Source organism: Mixophyes fleayi, chromosome 9 (genome assembly GCF_038048845.1).
Source record: "Mixophyes fleayi isolate aMixFle1 chromosome 9, aMixFle1.hap1, whole genome shotgun sequence".
Taxonomy (NCBI): Eukaryota; Metazoa; Chordata; class Amphibia; order Anura; family Limnodynastidae; genus Mixophyes; species Mixophyes fleayi.
This window is the reverse complement of record NC_134410.1, coordinates 118,717,214-118,733,329: the sequence shown is the minus strand read 5'-3', so window position 1 is coordinate 118,733,329 and position 16,116 is coordinate 118,717,214. Positions and strand designations below refer to the sequence as shown.

At 44.5% G+C, this 16,116-nt stretch overlaps 1 protein-coding gene across 6 annotated transcripts in view; it reads left to right on the top strand.

Moving 5' to 3' along the window:
* RAPGEF1 (Rap guanine nucleotide exchange factor 1) overlaps window positions 1-11,664 on the top strand; it is a 73,698-nt gene extending 62,034 nt beyond the window's left edge. For all 6 annotated transcript variants that reach the window (XM_075185268.1, XM_075185269.1, XM_075185273.1 and 3 more), the window contains 13 exons: window positions 1,727-1,812; window positions 2,417-2,540; window positions 2,624-2,699; window positions 3,762-3,846; window positions 5,103-5,195; window positions 5,779-5,967; window positions 6,191-6,275; window positions 6,583-6,677; window positions 6,777-6,855; window positions 8,618-8,719; window positions 8,805-8,902; window positions 9,002-9,130; window positions 10,598-11,664. In XM_075185268.1, the coding sequence (XP_075041369.1) occupies window positions 1,727-1,812; window positions 2,417-2,540; window positions 2,624-2,699; window positions 3,762-3,846; window positions 5,103-5,195; window positions 5,779-5,967; window positions 6,191-6,275; window positions 6,583-6,677; window positions 6,777-6,855; window positions 8,618-8,719; window positions 8,805-8,902; window positions 9,002-9,130; window positions 10,598-10,748 (1,392 nt within the window). In that variant the 3' untranslated portion in view covers window positions 10,749-11,664. The remainder of the gene's footprint in view (window positions 1-1,726; window positions 1,813-2,416; window positions 2,541-2,623; window positions 2,700-3,761; window positions 3,847-5,102; window positions 5,196-5,778; window positions 5,968-6,190; window positions 6,276-6,582; window positions 6,678-6,776; window positions 6,856-8,617; window positions 8,720-8,804; window positions 8,903-9,001; window positions 9,131-10,597) is intronic.
* The last annotated feature ends 4,452 nt before the right edge of the window (window positions 11,665-16,116 follow it).

Here is a 16,116-nt window from a genome sequence, read left to right as displayed (position 1 = left end):
AACTTTTAAGGCGTGACTTCTTCCCCTGCCATTTATTTGTTTTGGGGTTTTTTAACACTGTGGTTTTTTTTGAGACCTATCCATTTTTGGGTTTTTTTCTCCCCTATTAAACCTCATGGTATGAAAGACACCTACAATCTGAAATATTGTCAGTGTATGTGAAACTCCAATTGTACACAATAAGGATAGATGCACAATGTGATTTAACTACAGCATTTTTTTTATTTTATTTTTTAGTATTAATGCCTCTAAGCTTATCTAACTTCTTTCCCATAGACTTAATGGGATTTAAGAGGCACATTTCCAGCATTTTTTTTCTTTTAAAAGCATTTTCCCTGCCTTAATAATGGAGTCAGACTAATTGTTATTGCTCCTGAAGGCTATGGTTTTGTTTTTGTTTTTTAAATGCTCTTAATTCCTAGTTGCATTTTTTGGGGTGTTTTTTTTCTTTTGATTACAGTATACTTCTTTTGTGTTCTATTTGGAACTCGAGCAAATTAGCTTCTGAAAAGGGATTTGTGGCTGAGCCCAGACTGTGAGCACATGGGCAGATTTGGACAGTCGTTCGCCCAGAGCCGTGCGTAGTTTTGTTCACACGCCGGTGCCAGAATCTGTTAGATGCTGATGTTCACGTTGTCGGACCAACACGTGTGGCCTAATTAGTTAATCTAGCTAATGATCAGAGTCGGTGGTCGACGGCATTTTCCAGCATTCCAAATCGACATCCGATCGATCCTGTTTTAATAACATTGCTCCATATATGGGCAGCTCAGATAAGGAATGTCTGTTAAACCTGTGTGCGCCGGATACTAATGCACTGTATCTTCGGATGTAGGCAGGTGTCCAAAGACAACAGCTTTATTGAAAGGTAGATGGAAGCTTTAGTATTTAGCCCTAAGTTTTGCTACAGAAATTTGCTGTAGATAAGATGTGCCTGTTCTCTCCTGCATTGCTCCCATATTCTCTAATTACACCGCTTGTGAATGTGATTGTGCTTGCTTGTTGTCATGCTGTGCAAGTTTCACTTCCGTTTTCACCACATCCGTTAACACCTTACTAATAATGAGTTTCTGTATTAGCATTGCAGCAGTGTCTGATGTTCTCTTCAGAGAGCCTTATATCCAGTCTGGACAGTTATTCTGTATTAAAGGGGCCTAACAGCGTTACTTACACTCTATTACTGGACCCGTTATAATGTCAGCAAGTAGATTGCTGTCAGCGCTGATGGTCTCTACCATCCTAGGTGTGCACGCAGCCATAACTGGGGTAATATAGTCTGAGGAACCTCCACTAAAATAATATTTGGAGGGTAGAGCATTTAATACAGTGGTTAAAGTGGGAAAATCCTTCAAATATCTCTTGTGCTGATCTTTCACATAGACTTAGAATTATTATATGAAAATGTCTTGGAGTCCATAACCAATTCCTTGTACAACATAGGTGTTACATTTTGTGGAGGTTTTGTAATGTTATGCAAAGGCAACAGATTTGATTGGCTCAGAACAATCATGTGATAGCCTAGACAAGTTTGGTGCAGGTTTGTCTGAAAACAGATGTAGTATCTATAAAATATATAATATGAAGAGAACACTGATAACAGTAGTTCATATAACACAGCAGTATCCTAATCACGTTCAGAATGAATAAGGAGGAGCGGACGGTGTTGTAGCTCAGAGTATCCGTTACCGAACCAATGGCTGAACACAAATGTATTGCCCTTCTGCAGGAATCGCCTTTACCCGATGAAGAACACCAGATAAACTCATCACAGCCTTGTGTCGCGGACAATGAGGACCATGAAGCCACAGAGAGGTACGTGTTAGGAGACTTCCTTAGCTAATTCTTCTGCTCTAATGTCACCAACGCTAGACCCTGTGCCGCGGCGTTGGGTAATGGGCCGCCTGTCTGCTCCCAATCTTATACTGTATTTAGTATGTGTCTGCGATCTCCCCCATTTTTCTACCCTCTCTCCTTCCCAGTCCTCTACCTCTCTGTTTTAGTCCTTTACCATTGCATCCAGTTTCTTCCTTCCTTTCACCTAGCGTCCTAGTGAATTAAAGCTCGCTCCACGACTCTAGGCTGACAGTGTTATGAGATCCATTAGAGGAAAGCTAATTATTCCTCTGGAATAGGTTTATTTTAACTGTACCTTTTCATGTGTGTTTATCTCCTATCTTGTATGCAATCTACATGTGTGCGATGCATTGTGTGGATGAAGTTATGGTCTGGTCTATATACCACTGAGCAGTTCATGTTGCCTTCACCTCAAGTGTCTGACCACCAGTAGTCTATATAGATCACGTGCAGATGATAACATTGTGCTGGGTGTTCTGAAATTGCATTGTGAGTTACCTCTCCTACATGAACGTTCACTGAGGTCCTAACTGCAGTGGTTTCATCATTTCCATGTTCACAGGCCACCAAATTCCCCTGATGGACATGATCATGAAGAACAAGAGGCTGAAGAAAGTGAGGAGACGGAGGAGCTTTCTCTTGTTGACCACAATGAGATCATGACCAAGCTCACATTGAAGCAAGCGGTGAGTCGCTTTATCTGTGCTCTGAAGGTGGGCTTAGGGGTCTTTACACCTCAACCATACTATATCTCTCCTTTATTCTACAGGGTGATGATGGTCCGGATGTGAGGGGTGGATCTGGGGATATTTTGCTTGTCCATGCCACAGAGACAGATCGAAAAGGTAAGCTTCTGCAATTACCTCCGGCACTTATAAATATGTTCTTCAATACCTAACTGTATTCACAACAAAACTTGTCATTTATAAATATTATTGGTAGACGTCATTAGAGATATTTAAAGACAAAAGACCTTCCGGTTTGCTCTTTATTCACCTGCCTTTGTCACTCTCCAGCTCAACATTTCCGGTTAGGGATTAGGCTGTCAGGGAATCTGGGTCTTATTCCAGATGAGTTTCATTTTGTACCCCCAGGCTGCTCTTATTGGAGCAGGCTTACATGATCTCACTGTTGCTGTCGGCTTCGGATGGACCTTAGGTGAAGTGCTTTGTCCTATGTAAGGCACCACAGTGCTCTGCAGATCAGGACAAAGCCATACAAGGTAGAAAAAGAAATAGACGTGAAAACAGAGATACATGAGAGCTTACAATCTAGTGGGAAAATTGCAGAGTTGTGGGTAGTATGGGTGGGATTAGGATAGGCTGGAGTGAGGAGTGGTTATAGAATTTGTAGGAGAGTAGTTTGAGATGTATGGAGGTGTTGACAGATCTGTAGGCAAGTAAGTTTAACTGGATTTTGGAGGCAATTGTGAGCCAGTGCAGGGATTTGCCAACGTGAAACGGAGAGAGGAAGATCAGTCTCGCCTCGAAATTAAGGACAGATTGAAGCCGGGACAGATGACTGAGGGGAATGCCAGATAGGAAGAGGTTGCAGTAGTTGAGGTGGGAGTGATGAGCGAATGAATAAGAGTTTTGGTTCAGTACGGCGATAGAGACTGGATGTGAGGCGTAAAACAGAGAGCAGATTCCAGGGTGACACCAAGGCAGCAGGTTCATGTTACAGGAAAATAAGTAGAGCAGTAAGAAGTTGGTGCCATGACACTGTCTTGATAACTGGCCCTGTGTTTGGCCTTTGACCTATGGGATATCTGTGTTTCTCAATCAAACAAAGTAAATAATATTTTTTGTGTTGATGATTTTTTTTTTTCCTAATGTTTTCTGTGCCCAAGTTTATACAACCTACTTATAATGATGGGGATGATTCTGATCTTCAACTGTCTCCCACAGATCTGGTTCTGTATTGTGAGGCCTTTCTGACCACGTATCGGACCTTCATCTCACCAGAGGAGCTGATTCAGAAACTCCAGTATAGATATCCTTTGTCTTGTCTACAGGAGGAAGGGTGGGGGCACGTCTATGGTTATTCTCTGATATTGGTCATTCCTATGTGTGGTCCAGGATAAATATACACAGGACTGTATTCACTATAGATGTCGCACAGGCTCAGGACAGAATCAACCTTATATAGAGCCGGTAGTGCAGTGAATAGGGATTGCTGATCCCTATGTGGAACACATTGTTGTTCAACGCGGTCATTATTGTAACGTCCTATAGATTATAAGCATGCCTGCAAGACCCTGTTACTGTTGTATGTGTTTGTTAGTGCCCAGTCCTGTTTTATGACACTGTTCCAGTTGTAAAGTGCTGCTGAGCCGAAATAACGATAGCGAGCCCTGCATTCTGCAAAGGGAACAGCGACCTCTCTTCCCGCGTCACATCAAGTTCCCCTCGCAATGTGGTAGCTCTGTATAGAGCAGTGTTGGCTAACCTGTGATACTCCAGGTGTTGTGAAACTACAAGTCCCAGCATACCCTTCCAGCAAAAAGTTGCTATGTATTGGCAAAGCATCCTGGGACTTGTAGTTTCACAACGCCTGGAGTGTCACAGGTTAGCCAACACTGGTATAGGGCAACGTACTACGCGTGTGTTTCTGCATGTTGTATTGTGCTGTTCATGTTAACATGTACGCATGAACATGTGATTTTGACCAGAAATATAGAACATTAAATGGGCTTTTACTTTCACTTAATACAGTGCTGCTTTAATTCTTGCATCTATCTATGCTTTTTAGCCATGTATTATTCGTCATCACCAGATTTCCGTTGCTCTGGGCTCTCAGCGTTGCATAAACTTGTATCTAGTGCACAGCTTAGTTTTTCATTCCAGGGGAACAAAAATTGAAGAAAATATATTCTGCCTGAAATAAATACGTGGCGGAATAATCACAGACGGACGCCAGACAGAAAAGACGATATATTTAGCAAACCTTGCAGGAGAGCAATGCACAAGCTGATAAATTCAAATCATCCGAAGGCTGAAAATCCCTCCTAAGCTTCTACTGACTGGTTTCGTTTTGCTGAGCTAGTGCTGCCCCCTGTTGTTTGCTAGAAGAAAATCTGTATCTGTCCACACACCTCATTTGTAATCTCACTGGTTTACGTTGAAGACCAAAAAAAAAACATTCATCCGCTCAGTTTAGCTCCATCTAAATGCCAAGTCTGTTACAGAATATGTGAATTGCTTGAAGGTAACACACTAAACTGTTTATTTTCTTTAACCCTTGTCAACGTATGAGAGATTCTGTCACTTCCAGGACACGTTCAAGCAGCGTGTTAGCAAGAACACGTTCTTTGTGCTGGTGCGAGTGGTGGACGAGTTATGGTAAGCAAAGAGTCGGAGCGTTGCTTGTTGTACGTTTATCTCTTCCGTCATTACAGTTAATGTTCAAATTTTCTTGTAATGTGCCCACATTTATGTATTTAAGTAACTTATGATAGAACATCGGGGCTGTCTTTATATCGAGTGTCAGTTGTGTCTTTTGAAACATAAAATACATTGCTATTGGACGTTCGAGATATACAAGACTCATCTAGGTAGTGGACAACATTAGCTCCAAGGCGGTGGTATAATTGAGGCCTGTTGCACAGTGAGTGAGCCCTGAGACGTTATGAAACTTAGAGGTCTCCAGATAGGTCTCTTCAGAACTGCTGTCCCCCTAGCCCCATTCACAGCACATAAAATGATCCTTTGCAAAAGAATCCTTCATACCATATAGACCCATTCACAAGGAGCACACAAGTAATCCTCTGACATTGAAACTTCTTACATTTTGACTTGTTAAATGCCCCTGTTGTGTTATTCTTCTGTATATAGTGACAGGCCAGCCTCCGTATTCTTCCCAGCCTGCCTGCAGCGTTTACAGGTACATATTAAAGATGTATTCTGCTTCCTCTCTCCCCTCCAGCTTGGTGGAGCTGACCGATGAGATCCTGAAGCTGCTGATGGAGCTGGTCTTCCGGCTGGTGTGTAAAGGAGAACTCAGCCTGGCCCGAGTGCTGCGCAAGAATATTCTGGAGAAAGTGGATAACAAGAGGATGCAGAGCCACTGTAACTCTGCCATGAGGCCGCTAGCTGCCAGAGGGGTGGCCGCAAGGTACGGTGGTCTTCAAGCATGAGACCATCTCAAAGGTGTTTCTTGGGTATCACCAAATTATTGACAGAACAGTCTGTAGAAAAATGTACGTTCACCGAATCGGCTGATAGGCCGGAAAAGTTAATCTCGTCTCCTCCTAGCCCAAGAGGTCTGATGTTGTTGAATTACTCTCTACTTTCCTGACACATCGAGTGCACAGCTAAAGTATATGTTCCCATTACAGACCAGGGACTCTCCACGACTTCCACAGCCATGAAGTTGCCGAGCAACTAACTCTTCTGGATGCAGAACTGTTCTACAAGATTGAGGTGAGGATGATGGGCAGGAGGGTGTGAAGTGAGCCTGGAAACTAATTGGTCATTAGACTTGTGTGTTGCATTAGAGTTGTACCCATCGCCTCTGTGGAGGCAGCCATTTTTATTTAGCCTGGAACTAGTGACCTTGCTGAGGCATGAGGTACGCTCTACCTCGTTCCTCAGAAACATCACTGGTTACCAGCGAATCAATAAGCTGTGTTCTAATAGCTGGAGCCGTAAAAATGGCGCCCTCCACTGTGTGTAAGTGACACAAAAGCCTGACCGCTTGCGTTAATATGTTCCTCCTTTCCTATCTCAGATCCCTGAGGTTTTGCTGTGGGCAAAAGAGCAAAACGAGGAGAAGAGCCCGAATCTGACGCAGTTTACAGAGCACTTTAACAACATGTCCTACTGGTGAGAGAGGGGTCAGTGGGGGGTAACAGAGGAACCAGTGTGGATCACGAAGAAGGAAATGAGATAACTTGTATTAAATCCGAAATTTATCCTACACAGGGTCCGATCGATCATTATGCTCCAGGAGAAGGCACAGGACCGGGAGAGGTTGTTGCTTAAATTCATCAAGATTATGAAGGTGAGAGATGGACTGTTAGTCAGCGATAATATAATGTCCAGAATGCTGTATCTGTAACGTCTCCTCTACTGACCATCAGAGATTTCAGGGTAAATGCATCAAGCTGCAGGTTTGAAAAGTGAAGATGTTGCCTATTGCGACCAATCAGATTCTAGCTGTCATTTATTTAGTACATTCTACAAAATGAAAGCTATAATCTGATTGGTTGCTATAGGCAACATCTAGCCTTTTCAAACTAGCCAGAAACTCTCCGCTTGATACATTTACGCCTTGGAATGTTATGATCAGCTCTTTAGTAGTTTTACAGGCTGTGAAATCCATAGCCCTTATAGACCAGGTTTAAACCAACCTCCAATGTCTTCTGTTGGTGCTGAATAGTTCTCATCGTTCTCCATGTACTGACTGGTAGACTAGGAGGTACCACTGAACAATGGCTGAAGCATGGACCACAACCTGTCTGGTTATTCAAACACTTCTCTTGTTTTCTGCCAAAGCCCTGATCATTCTTCCGACATCTGTCGCTACTCAAGAAACAGACCGCACCTACTAGCGAGACCAATCTGTTGTAAAATATTACCCACTTAAGACAACAGAAAGATAAACAAGGTTAACTAAACCTATATATGATGATTAAATCCAAGTAACCAACCATTTCTTCATTCCATGTGTGCTGCAAGTAATACGGGCCTACGACACAGTTGAAATGTTAGATCAGGAATATCAGCTATCTATTTGTTAATTGGTGAATGATCCTTAGCTGTGATTGTAAGAACCCAGCATGTCTCGTTATTATTCTTTCTCTCCTAAGCAAGGTTCTAGTGGAGTCATTGCATTGATTTTGTGGTTCAAGTTTTATATGTCAGCTGGGAAATCTGTGTGGCACTGAGAACACCAACTATAGCTTTCCGGTGTGGGAAGTAAGCAAACATAAGCCAGATTATAAATGTTCTAGATAATGGGCTCTTGTAGTACCTCAACAATAAGGTTCCAGAATTGAGAGTATTGGATTGGACCATTAGTGACTCTGAGGACTTGGAGAGCCCAAGTCTAGAGGTCAATTTAGAGCCCAAGTCTAGAGGACAAGCAGTGAAAAGATCGGTTGTCTTTCTGAAACTGTCCTAATTCTTCACCCCTAGCATGTATTCTCTGCAGTGAATTAATGACTGACTGAATTGTCCCAAATTACCGAAAGTTACTTTTGTGCAGCAAAATAGGGGAGAAAACAATTTGTATGTAGAAGGCATATCCATTAGTTAATTTAGACAAAATCTTATATGTAGGATCCCTTAAACGAATTTACCTTCTTGATACAAAGATTATCTCTCTGTAGCTGGCATGAAGTCTGTCTATGTCTGACACAAAACAGTATGTTTGTTGCATCAGGCTGGCTAGGTTAGGATAACGCTAGATTACTCTCCACAGGGAGACTATCCAGATTTTCTAGGTTTTCCATTCAGGATTAACAAAATAGTGGCTTCAACCTTTGGGAGGTAGCAGCCACTAACCAGGTGACTCTTTCAGACAGACTCAAAATGAATGAACTATAGAGAGGGAACAATAGCCGTAAGTCACACTTGGACCATTACCAGTGTAGTCATACAGGATACAGGCATCAGGAGATGCAGTGTTGGCCCCTGTGGTAAGGATAAGTCACCGTTCTGACCAACATCACTAAACCCTAAGCCTGTGGGTGTTGCATGATACATCCGCCCAGTCCGTGCTCTGAGGCTCACAGTCCGCTCTCCATCTCTTTGTTCCGTAGCACCTGAGAAAACTGAACAATTTTAATTCCTACCTGGCCATCCTCTCTGCGCTCGATTCCGCTCCTATCCGTCGGCTGGAGTGGCAGAAGCAGACGTCTGAGGTGAGGTCTCGGGGTATATTGCTGCTTACAAGGGGAGCGGTAATCTGTTATGATGTAGTAATACTGTGTATGTGACATTCCTCAGGGCCTGGCGGAATACTGCACACTGATTGACAGCTCGTCTTCTTTCCGAGCGTACAGAGCCGCACTGTCTGAAGTGGAGCCCCCGTGTATACCGTACTTGTAAGTGTTCCTCTTATATATACTGACTTTGTAATGTAGTAGAAGAGCTTGTCGCCAGTCCTGCACATTTACCGTTTACCTGGTCTCCTTCCCACCCAGGGGTCTGATCTTACAAGACCTTACGTTTGTGCACCTGGGAAATCCTGACTATATTGATGGCAAAGTCAACTTCTCCAAACGGTGGCAGCAGTTCAATATCCTGGACAGTATGAGACGCTTCCAGCAGGTGTAAGTGACAAGTGATCAGTGTTTCTTCCTGTTCTATTTACTGAGTTGTTACCTGTTAAATGACACCTCCACCACCATCGCCGTAATATTTATTCTGTGTGTGTGTGTTGTCCCGTAATCTGCCACAATGCGGCATTGTGCTGATGGCAGAAGAATTTGCAGTGGACTAAGCCTGATTGACCTGATAGGAGGCCAGGAGAGGATACCGCCAGTGTCATGTGAAACTGTCCAAATTTTCGGTAGCATTTTATCTGCAGACCATCGGAGGTGGCAGGCATGGGGGGGATTGGGGTTCTACAATGTTGAACTTATTTTATATATTATTTTATGGGACAGCCGTCATAAAAAAACAAAGGAGAAACAGAATTAAGCAAACTGGCCACCAATCCGAACACTCGTGCTGCTAAAGTAAACCGGATACTATTGTGGACATATCCCTCTCCCCTAACATCTCTACACCAAGTCGCAGCACACAGTCCACACGTTCTCCTCTAGAATTGCCTCGTTTCTCTATGCCAGTCAGCTTGTGATTTGCCATTTTCTCCATCCAGTGCCCCCATTTATTGTCCTGCATGTCACCACTTTATATGGTGTCCTCACACCCTCCCCCCTGGCCTGGCTGTATTGGCGTTCAGCTCTCCCGTAGATGTAGTAAATTCACTTGGCCTTCCTTCACCCTTATGGCTGCTCAGGGGTCTTGTAGCCACATCTCTGGCATGCTGCTTCTCTGTGTACGGTGTCCTCAGCTAAACGCCGTTGGTGGGTTTGCAGCAGCGAGTGTTCCGTACCAGGCAGCCGTCAGTAAATGACCAGGTACAGGTTCTTCGTACATTTAGGTGCACAGCATGAGGTGTGAACACGGACCCGGCCTGTCTATCTGTTGCTGTAACTCTCTGCTGTGATTTACGGAGTCGTTTACTTTCTCCACACGTGATAAGCCCTCCAGCTCTGTCCCTGTGTAATCATTGCCGTGTTCTGTGCATTATTCCTCTTCCCGTGTAAACTTCTCTGCAGTCTGAGCTTTGCCGGTGTTAACCCTTTCTGTTCTGCCGTCTATTTTGTTTTGTTTTTTATCTTATCACATTCTGTTTGACACAGCTTATGCCTTTAATTAAAGGCATATTTATCAATCCTAAAAAGGAAAAAGTGGAGATGTTGCCCATAGCAACCAGATTCTAGCTGTTTGATAACTCTACCCTTTCGTGTGCTGTAGTAACCAATGAAATCTCTGTGCAGCGTCCTTACCTGTCTCTGTATGTTGATAAATGAGATGGGTCTGCTTAACAGTTGGGCCTCTGAAAGATCATGATCTACACTTGTACCTGGCAATAGTGTCTGTGTAATGTGACAACACAAAAACAAAGATCGGTCAACTACCAGGTTACTTTTGCTGTGACGTATGTCATTGCCAAGATGCTTGAATATAATGTGTGTATTTTGCGCTCTCTCTCTCTCTCTCTCTTACAGTCATTATGAAATCCGCCGGAATGACGATATCATCTCTTTCTTCAACGACTTCAGCGATCACCTGGCCGAGGAGGCGTTATGGGAACTGTCCTTGAAAATCAAACCTCGGAACATCACTCGGAGGAAAACAGAGAGAGACGAGAAAACATAAGGTGGGAAAAATGGGCAAGACCGCCAAACGGATATTGAAGAAGGGATCTCTCTTAAGTGAAAGGGATCAAGGAGACCGGAGGGGGAAAGAGGGGTTTTTCATCGTGTTTACTGGTTATTACTGACCCTTCCCAAAGAGATGGGTAACCCCACCCACTGTTGTCGTTTGTCTTTATGATGTTATTTTGCGGTCTCCAGAACTGTTGAGATCACACGAAGCTCTGTGCCATGTGTCCATACGGACCTCCCTCCCATTTACCCACAATATTGGAAGTTGGACGTATTGGATTTTGTGCTGTGGTTCTGGTGACTAGTACAGACCTCCCCGTTTATGAACAGAGGACTAACTGGATATCAACAGGCTAGTAAAGACTAGATGCTGAGCCCAGATCCTTAAAGTTATCTTGGTTTTTTTTTTCCCCCTTGTCCACCAAGTTGGGTTTGTTTTTCGACTCTGCTTGTGCTTCCCCTCTACCCCCAGCAGAGGGCAACGTGCAGCTCCTGTAAATATCCATATTCTGTTTCCCTGGGGGAGGGAGGCAGGTTAATGTTATATGTATTATTATATTTTTTTTTAATAATGTTGCATGACGAGTATACAGAGACTGATTGTGTAATGTACATACAGGAGTTATGACATGCCAGATCACGGATCTGTGTAAGTGAACTTAAGATAGGAGCAGTGAGACAGAACGGTCTCACAACAGGTCAAATAAATGTTTTAAACAATTTTGTGCTCGACTCCATGACCTCTGAACGATGAGAACAGTCTTTCTACCATCCGTGTGTTGTCCAATCGCATGACCTGTGTGTTCTCAAACTCCAGAATGTACCATGACATAACTCTGTAAGCAGATCGGTAGTTACGAAAGCTAAAAATTTATTAATTTAAATAAAAATTGTCATTTTTGATAGCGGCTGATTGAATGTGGGAATTTAATTAATTGGATGTCCCTGAGATGTAAGTGAAAGATACCTAGGATGATATTATACAGGCCTGGCCAACCTGTGACTCCTCAAATGTTGTGAAACTACAAGCCCCAGCATGCTTTGCTAGCTGATAGCTGGGACTTTTTTATTATTATTATTATTATCGTTTATTTGTAAGGCGCCACAAGGTTTCCGCAGCGCCGTACACGGTACAAACAGTAGACTATACAGGGTAAAAACGGTACAGAACAATAAACACAAAGTAAGAGTACTTCAGAAACTCCAGGCAGGCTAATACAGTAGAGATGGAGCGGAAGAACAGGTATGGAGACAGGAGGGAAGAGGGGGACTGGGACTTGTAGTTTCACAACACCTGGAGAGCCACAGGCCCCTCACTCTCTATAAATACATCCCTTGTCACTTGATCACACATAGCTATAGCCTTTTCAGTCATTTTTAAAGACCACATGAAGATTTAGGAGAAAAAGCTCAAAAAAGAAAGCATGCATGTCAGTTATATTAGCTTGGACACCTCCATCCATCAAAAGTGTTGTTACCTAGAAGACTTGCAAGCCAAGATTTGGATTACCCTTGCCACCTCACTTAGAGTGAAGCTAGATAGATAGCTACATATAAACACAAATGGAACAGTTATTTCAGGAATAATATTTAGTTCGGTAATACATTGCAAATTGTTCCTGTCGCAACTATGATCCCTAAATAAATAATTTTTATTTAATGCCCACATTAAATCAGTCTGTGGAGAACCGCAGGGATTTAATTAGTTTTGCCAAATTGGGGTCTGTTTCTTGTACTGTTGGCATTTTCGCAGTTTCAGGACCGCCAGCTCCTCAGGGTTGACAGTGTGTTTTATCTGACCCTTACCCCTGCATTCTCAATCTCCAGCCATGTGGCTCTGGTATCCCATTTAGCAGCTTTCCTACACCAAAGACTGGACAACCCAACAGCAGCGATGGCAGTTTAGGATCTGTTGTCCTGGGGCAACTGAGACCAATTCGAGGTTCTCGGCCACAACATCTTTTCAAGGAATCAATCACTGGTCAGCACTGTGGTACACGGGCGTAAATGACCAGACTCTTCAATCTTGGATCCAGTGAAGTTTTTTGGTTGTAAGCAAGGACATCTCGCCCATAAACCGGGCAGTTTTCAGACTAAGGACCTCATTTAGAATTTATGTATGTCATAAAATTGTGTTGGGTGACACATTCGTCATTTTGTGCTTGGGCACAATTTGTGCCCGTATTTTGAGTTGCACTTACCGGAGCTTTGAGAGGAGCATCGGGGTATTTTAAGTGCAATATAGTTGGCGCAAGTTAACCACACTCCTTTTTTTTATATTTTTTTTATTATATGTATCATTAGATCTGTGCGCATCCATAAGCCGAGTTTAAGAGCGGATGACGATGGCTGCCATCTTTTTCTTACATACATACTCTCTATTTTAGGTTGCGCATATCTTAAATGATATGCAACTCAAAATACAGATGAGCCAAACGTAAATCTACAGGCTCCACTTTCTTCACATGCAATAGACATATCTTTTTGTATAATGATAAATGAGGGTCTTAGTCGCTTTAGGGCAATCTTTCCTTCCTTTGTGAAGCTCTTGAAGATTAAGCGGGAGGGCATCCGGTGATTCTGCGGGCTCTAGAATGCCCGAACCGGGGTTGGAACACAAATCTGTGGTCTATGATTGCAGGTCCTCCATGGTAACCGCTGATTTGCCCAGATTGTCTCTTCCAGACGGTCTCTGTTGTCAGGATCTCAGTGGGCCTAGTCTCAACATCTTGGATCTTGAGGACCTAATTCTGAGGTGCAATAAGTTTTTGGGGAAAGGTTATACAAACAATGCTGTAGGCTATTAATTCAGTCTCTACCACAAGGTAAGGAACACCTTTATTTGGTAGTCAGTAGATCAGCACTATCCTCATGGTATCTTCTACCCTAGCATACCTAGTGGCCTTTCTCAATTGCGACCTAGACAGCGGGCCGGCTCGTCACTCCCTGTCTCTGTACTCTTTATTCACTTTCATTGGCCCCTGTCTTCCATCCTGGATGTAAGAAATGTTCCTTCTGCTAGTGGCTCATGTTCATTTGCCACTTCTCCACATGGTCTCTAAATAAGGACCTAAATCTGGTTTATTTCACTTTTCAGACTGACCTCCTTGGCCCTCTAGCAGAGAGTCCTCTGAGGGAGCTCTATTTCAAAGATATATTTCACGGGGTCATATGCTTCACCTGCAGGTTGTCTGAGCTGGAAGCAGTATAATTGGTTGATCTTTTTAGCAGGACAAGGTGGTCTTTAGGACCAGCACGTGCTTTCTCCTCAAGCTTGCCTCTGGTTTCCACCTAACCTAGGAGAACGTTTGGCAGGGACGGTTCTCCTAGACCATTGATGGACAGCAGCGGCCCGGTGAGGTTTCGCCTACATACCCTAAAAATAAATATCATTATTATTATTAATTTTTATTTATAGGGCGCCACAAAGTATCCGTAGCGCCGTACAAGGACAAACAATGGCACAGTACAAGGTGAAACAGCACAGTACAAGTAACAGTAAGCACTTTAACTCTGGGGGCTCAGGCACAGCATGAAAGAGAGGGAGGCAGGGGAAAAGTGAGTATAGGCAGGTAACTATGGCCCAAGAGGGTGGGCACGGATGACAGGTTGAGAGTCACTGAGGGGAGCGGAGAGAAGCGAGAGGAGACAGAGGGACCGAGAGGAGGTGAGCTGAGTAGCTGGAGAGCGCAGTTAAAAGTGATGGAAACAGGAGGTAGGAGAGCCCTGCTCAAAGGAGCGAACAATCTAAAGGGAGGGGAAGACAGACAGACACATGGATGAGACGGAGAGACGGGAGGAAGGGGGAGAAGGGAAGAAGGGATGAGAAAGAGAGGTAGCCGACCGGTGGTAGTTTAGGCATGAGACTGGAAGGCTTTAAGGAAAAGGTGGGTTTTAATGTTTGTTTGAAAGAGGACAGATTAGGAAAAGTTCTGATGGAGCGGGTGAGCTTGTTCCAATGGAGGGGAGCGGTGCGGGAGAAGTCTTGGATATGTGCGTGAGAGGAGGTAATCAGAGGGGAAGAGAGGCGACGATCGCAGTGGGCGGGAGGGAGTGTGAATAGAGATAAGGTTAGAGATGTAGGGAGCAGTGGAGTTGGTGAGGGCCTTGTAAGTCAGAGTGAGGAGCTTGAAAAGGATTCTGTAGGGGAAGGGGAGCCAGTGAAGGGCTTGGTTGAGTGGGGAGACAGAGGTGGAACGGCGAGAGAGGAAAATAAGCCTAGCAGCAGCGTTAAGTACAGATCTAAGGGGGGCGAGATGAGAGAGGGAGAGGCCGATAAGGAGAAGGTTGCAGTAGTCCAAGCGGGAGATAATCAGAGAGTGGACGAGAGATTTGGTGGCATCCTGGGAGAGGAAGGGCCGAATGCGGGCAATGTTGCGAAGCTGGAAACGGCAAGATTTGGCGAGAGTGAATGTGAGGGGCAAAGGAGAGAGAGGAGTCGAGGATGACACCTAGGCAACGGAGTTGGGGAACAGGGGAGATAGGAGTTGTCAACAGTGATGGAGAGGTCAAAGGGGAAGGAGGTACGAGAGGGAGGAAAGACAATGAGTTCAGTTTTAGCAAGATTGAGTTTAAGAAATCTAGAGGACATCCAGGAGGAGAAGGCAGAGAGGCATGCGGATACCCTGGAGAGAAGGGAGGGAGAGAGATCAGGAGAGGAAAGGTTGAGTTGAGTGTCATCAGCATAAAGGTGGTACTTGAGGCCGAAGGAGCTGATGAGTGCACCCAGAGAAGAGGTGTATAGTGAGAATAGTAAGGGTCCAAGGACAGACCCCTGAGGCACCCCGACTGGAAGGGAGGAAGAGGGGGAGAGAGACTCAGAGGTGGAAACAGAGAAGGAACGGTCGGCAAGGTAAGAGGTGAACCAGGAGAGGACGGTACCGGAGAGGCCTGAAGGGTGTGAAGCAGGAGGGGGTGGTCAACGGTGTCAAAGGCCGCTGAGACGTCGAGGAGAATCAGGAAGGAGTAGTGGCCCATGCCTTTAGCCGAGGGGAGATCGTTCGTAACTTGAGCCAGGGCCGTTTCAGTGGAATGGAGGGGGCGGAAGAGACGTTGCACACAAGTCTCTTGAGTATTTTGGAGGCAAAGAGGAGAAGGGAAATGGGGCGGTAATTAGAGAGTGAGGTGGGGTCAAGGTTGGGTTTCTTGAGAATGGGTGAGCCGAGAGCATGTTTAAAGGCGGAGGGGAAGATTAAAGAGATGAGCGAGGTGGAGGCAGAAAGGGAGCGAAGAAGGTGAGAAGGGATGGGGTCCTGGGGGCAGGTAGAAGAGGGGGAAGAAGAAATGAGAGAGTGGACTTCCTCACCCGAGGTGGGGCGGAAGGATAGAAGGAGTTGGTGGCTGGGGGGAGAGGGGGGGGA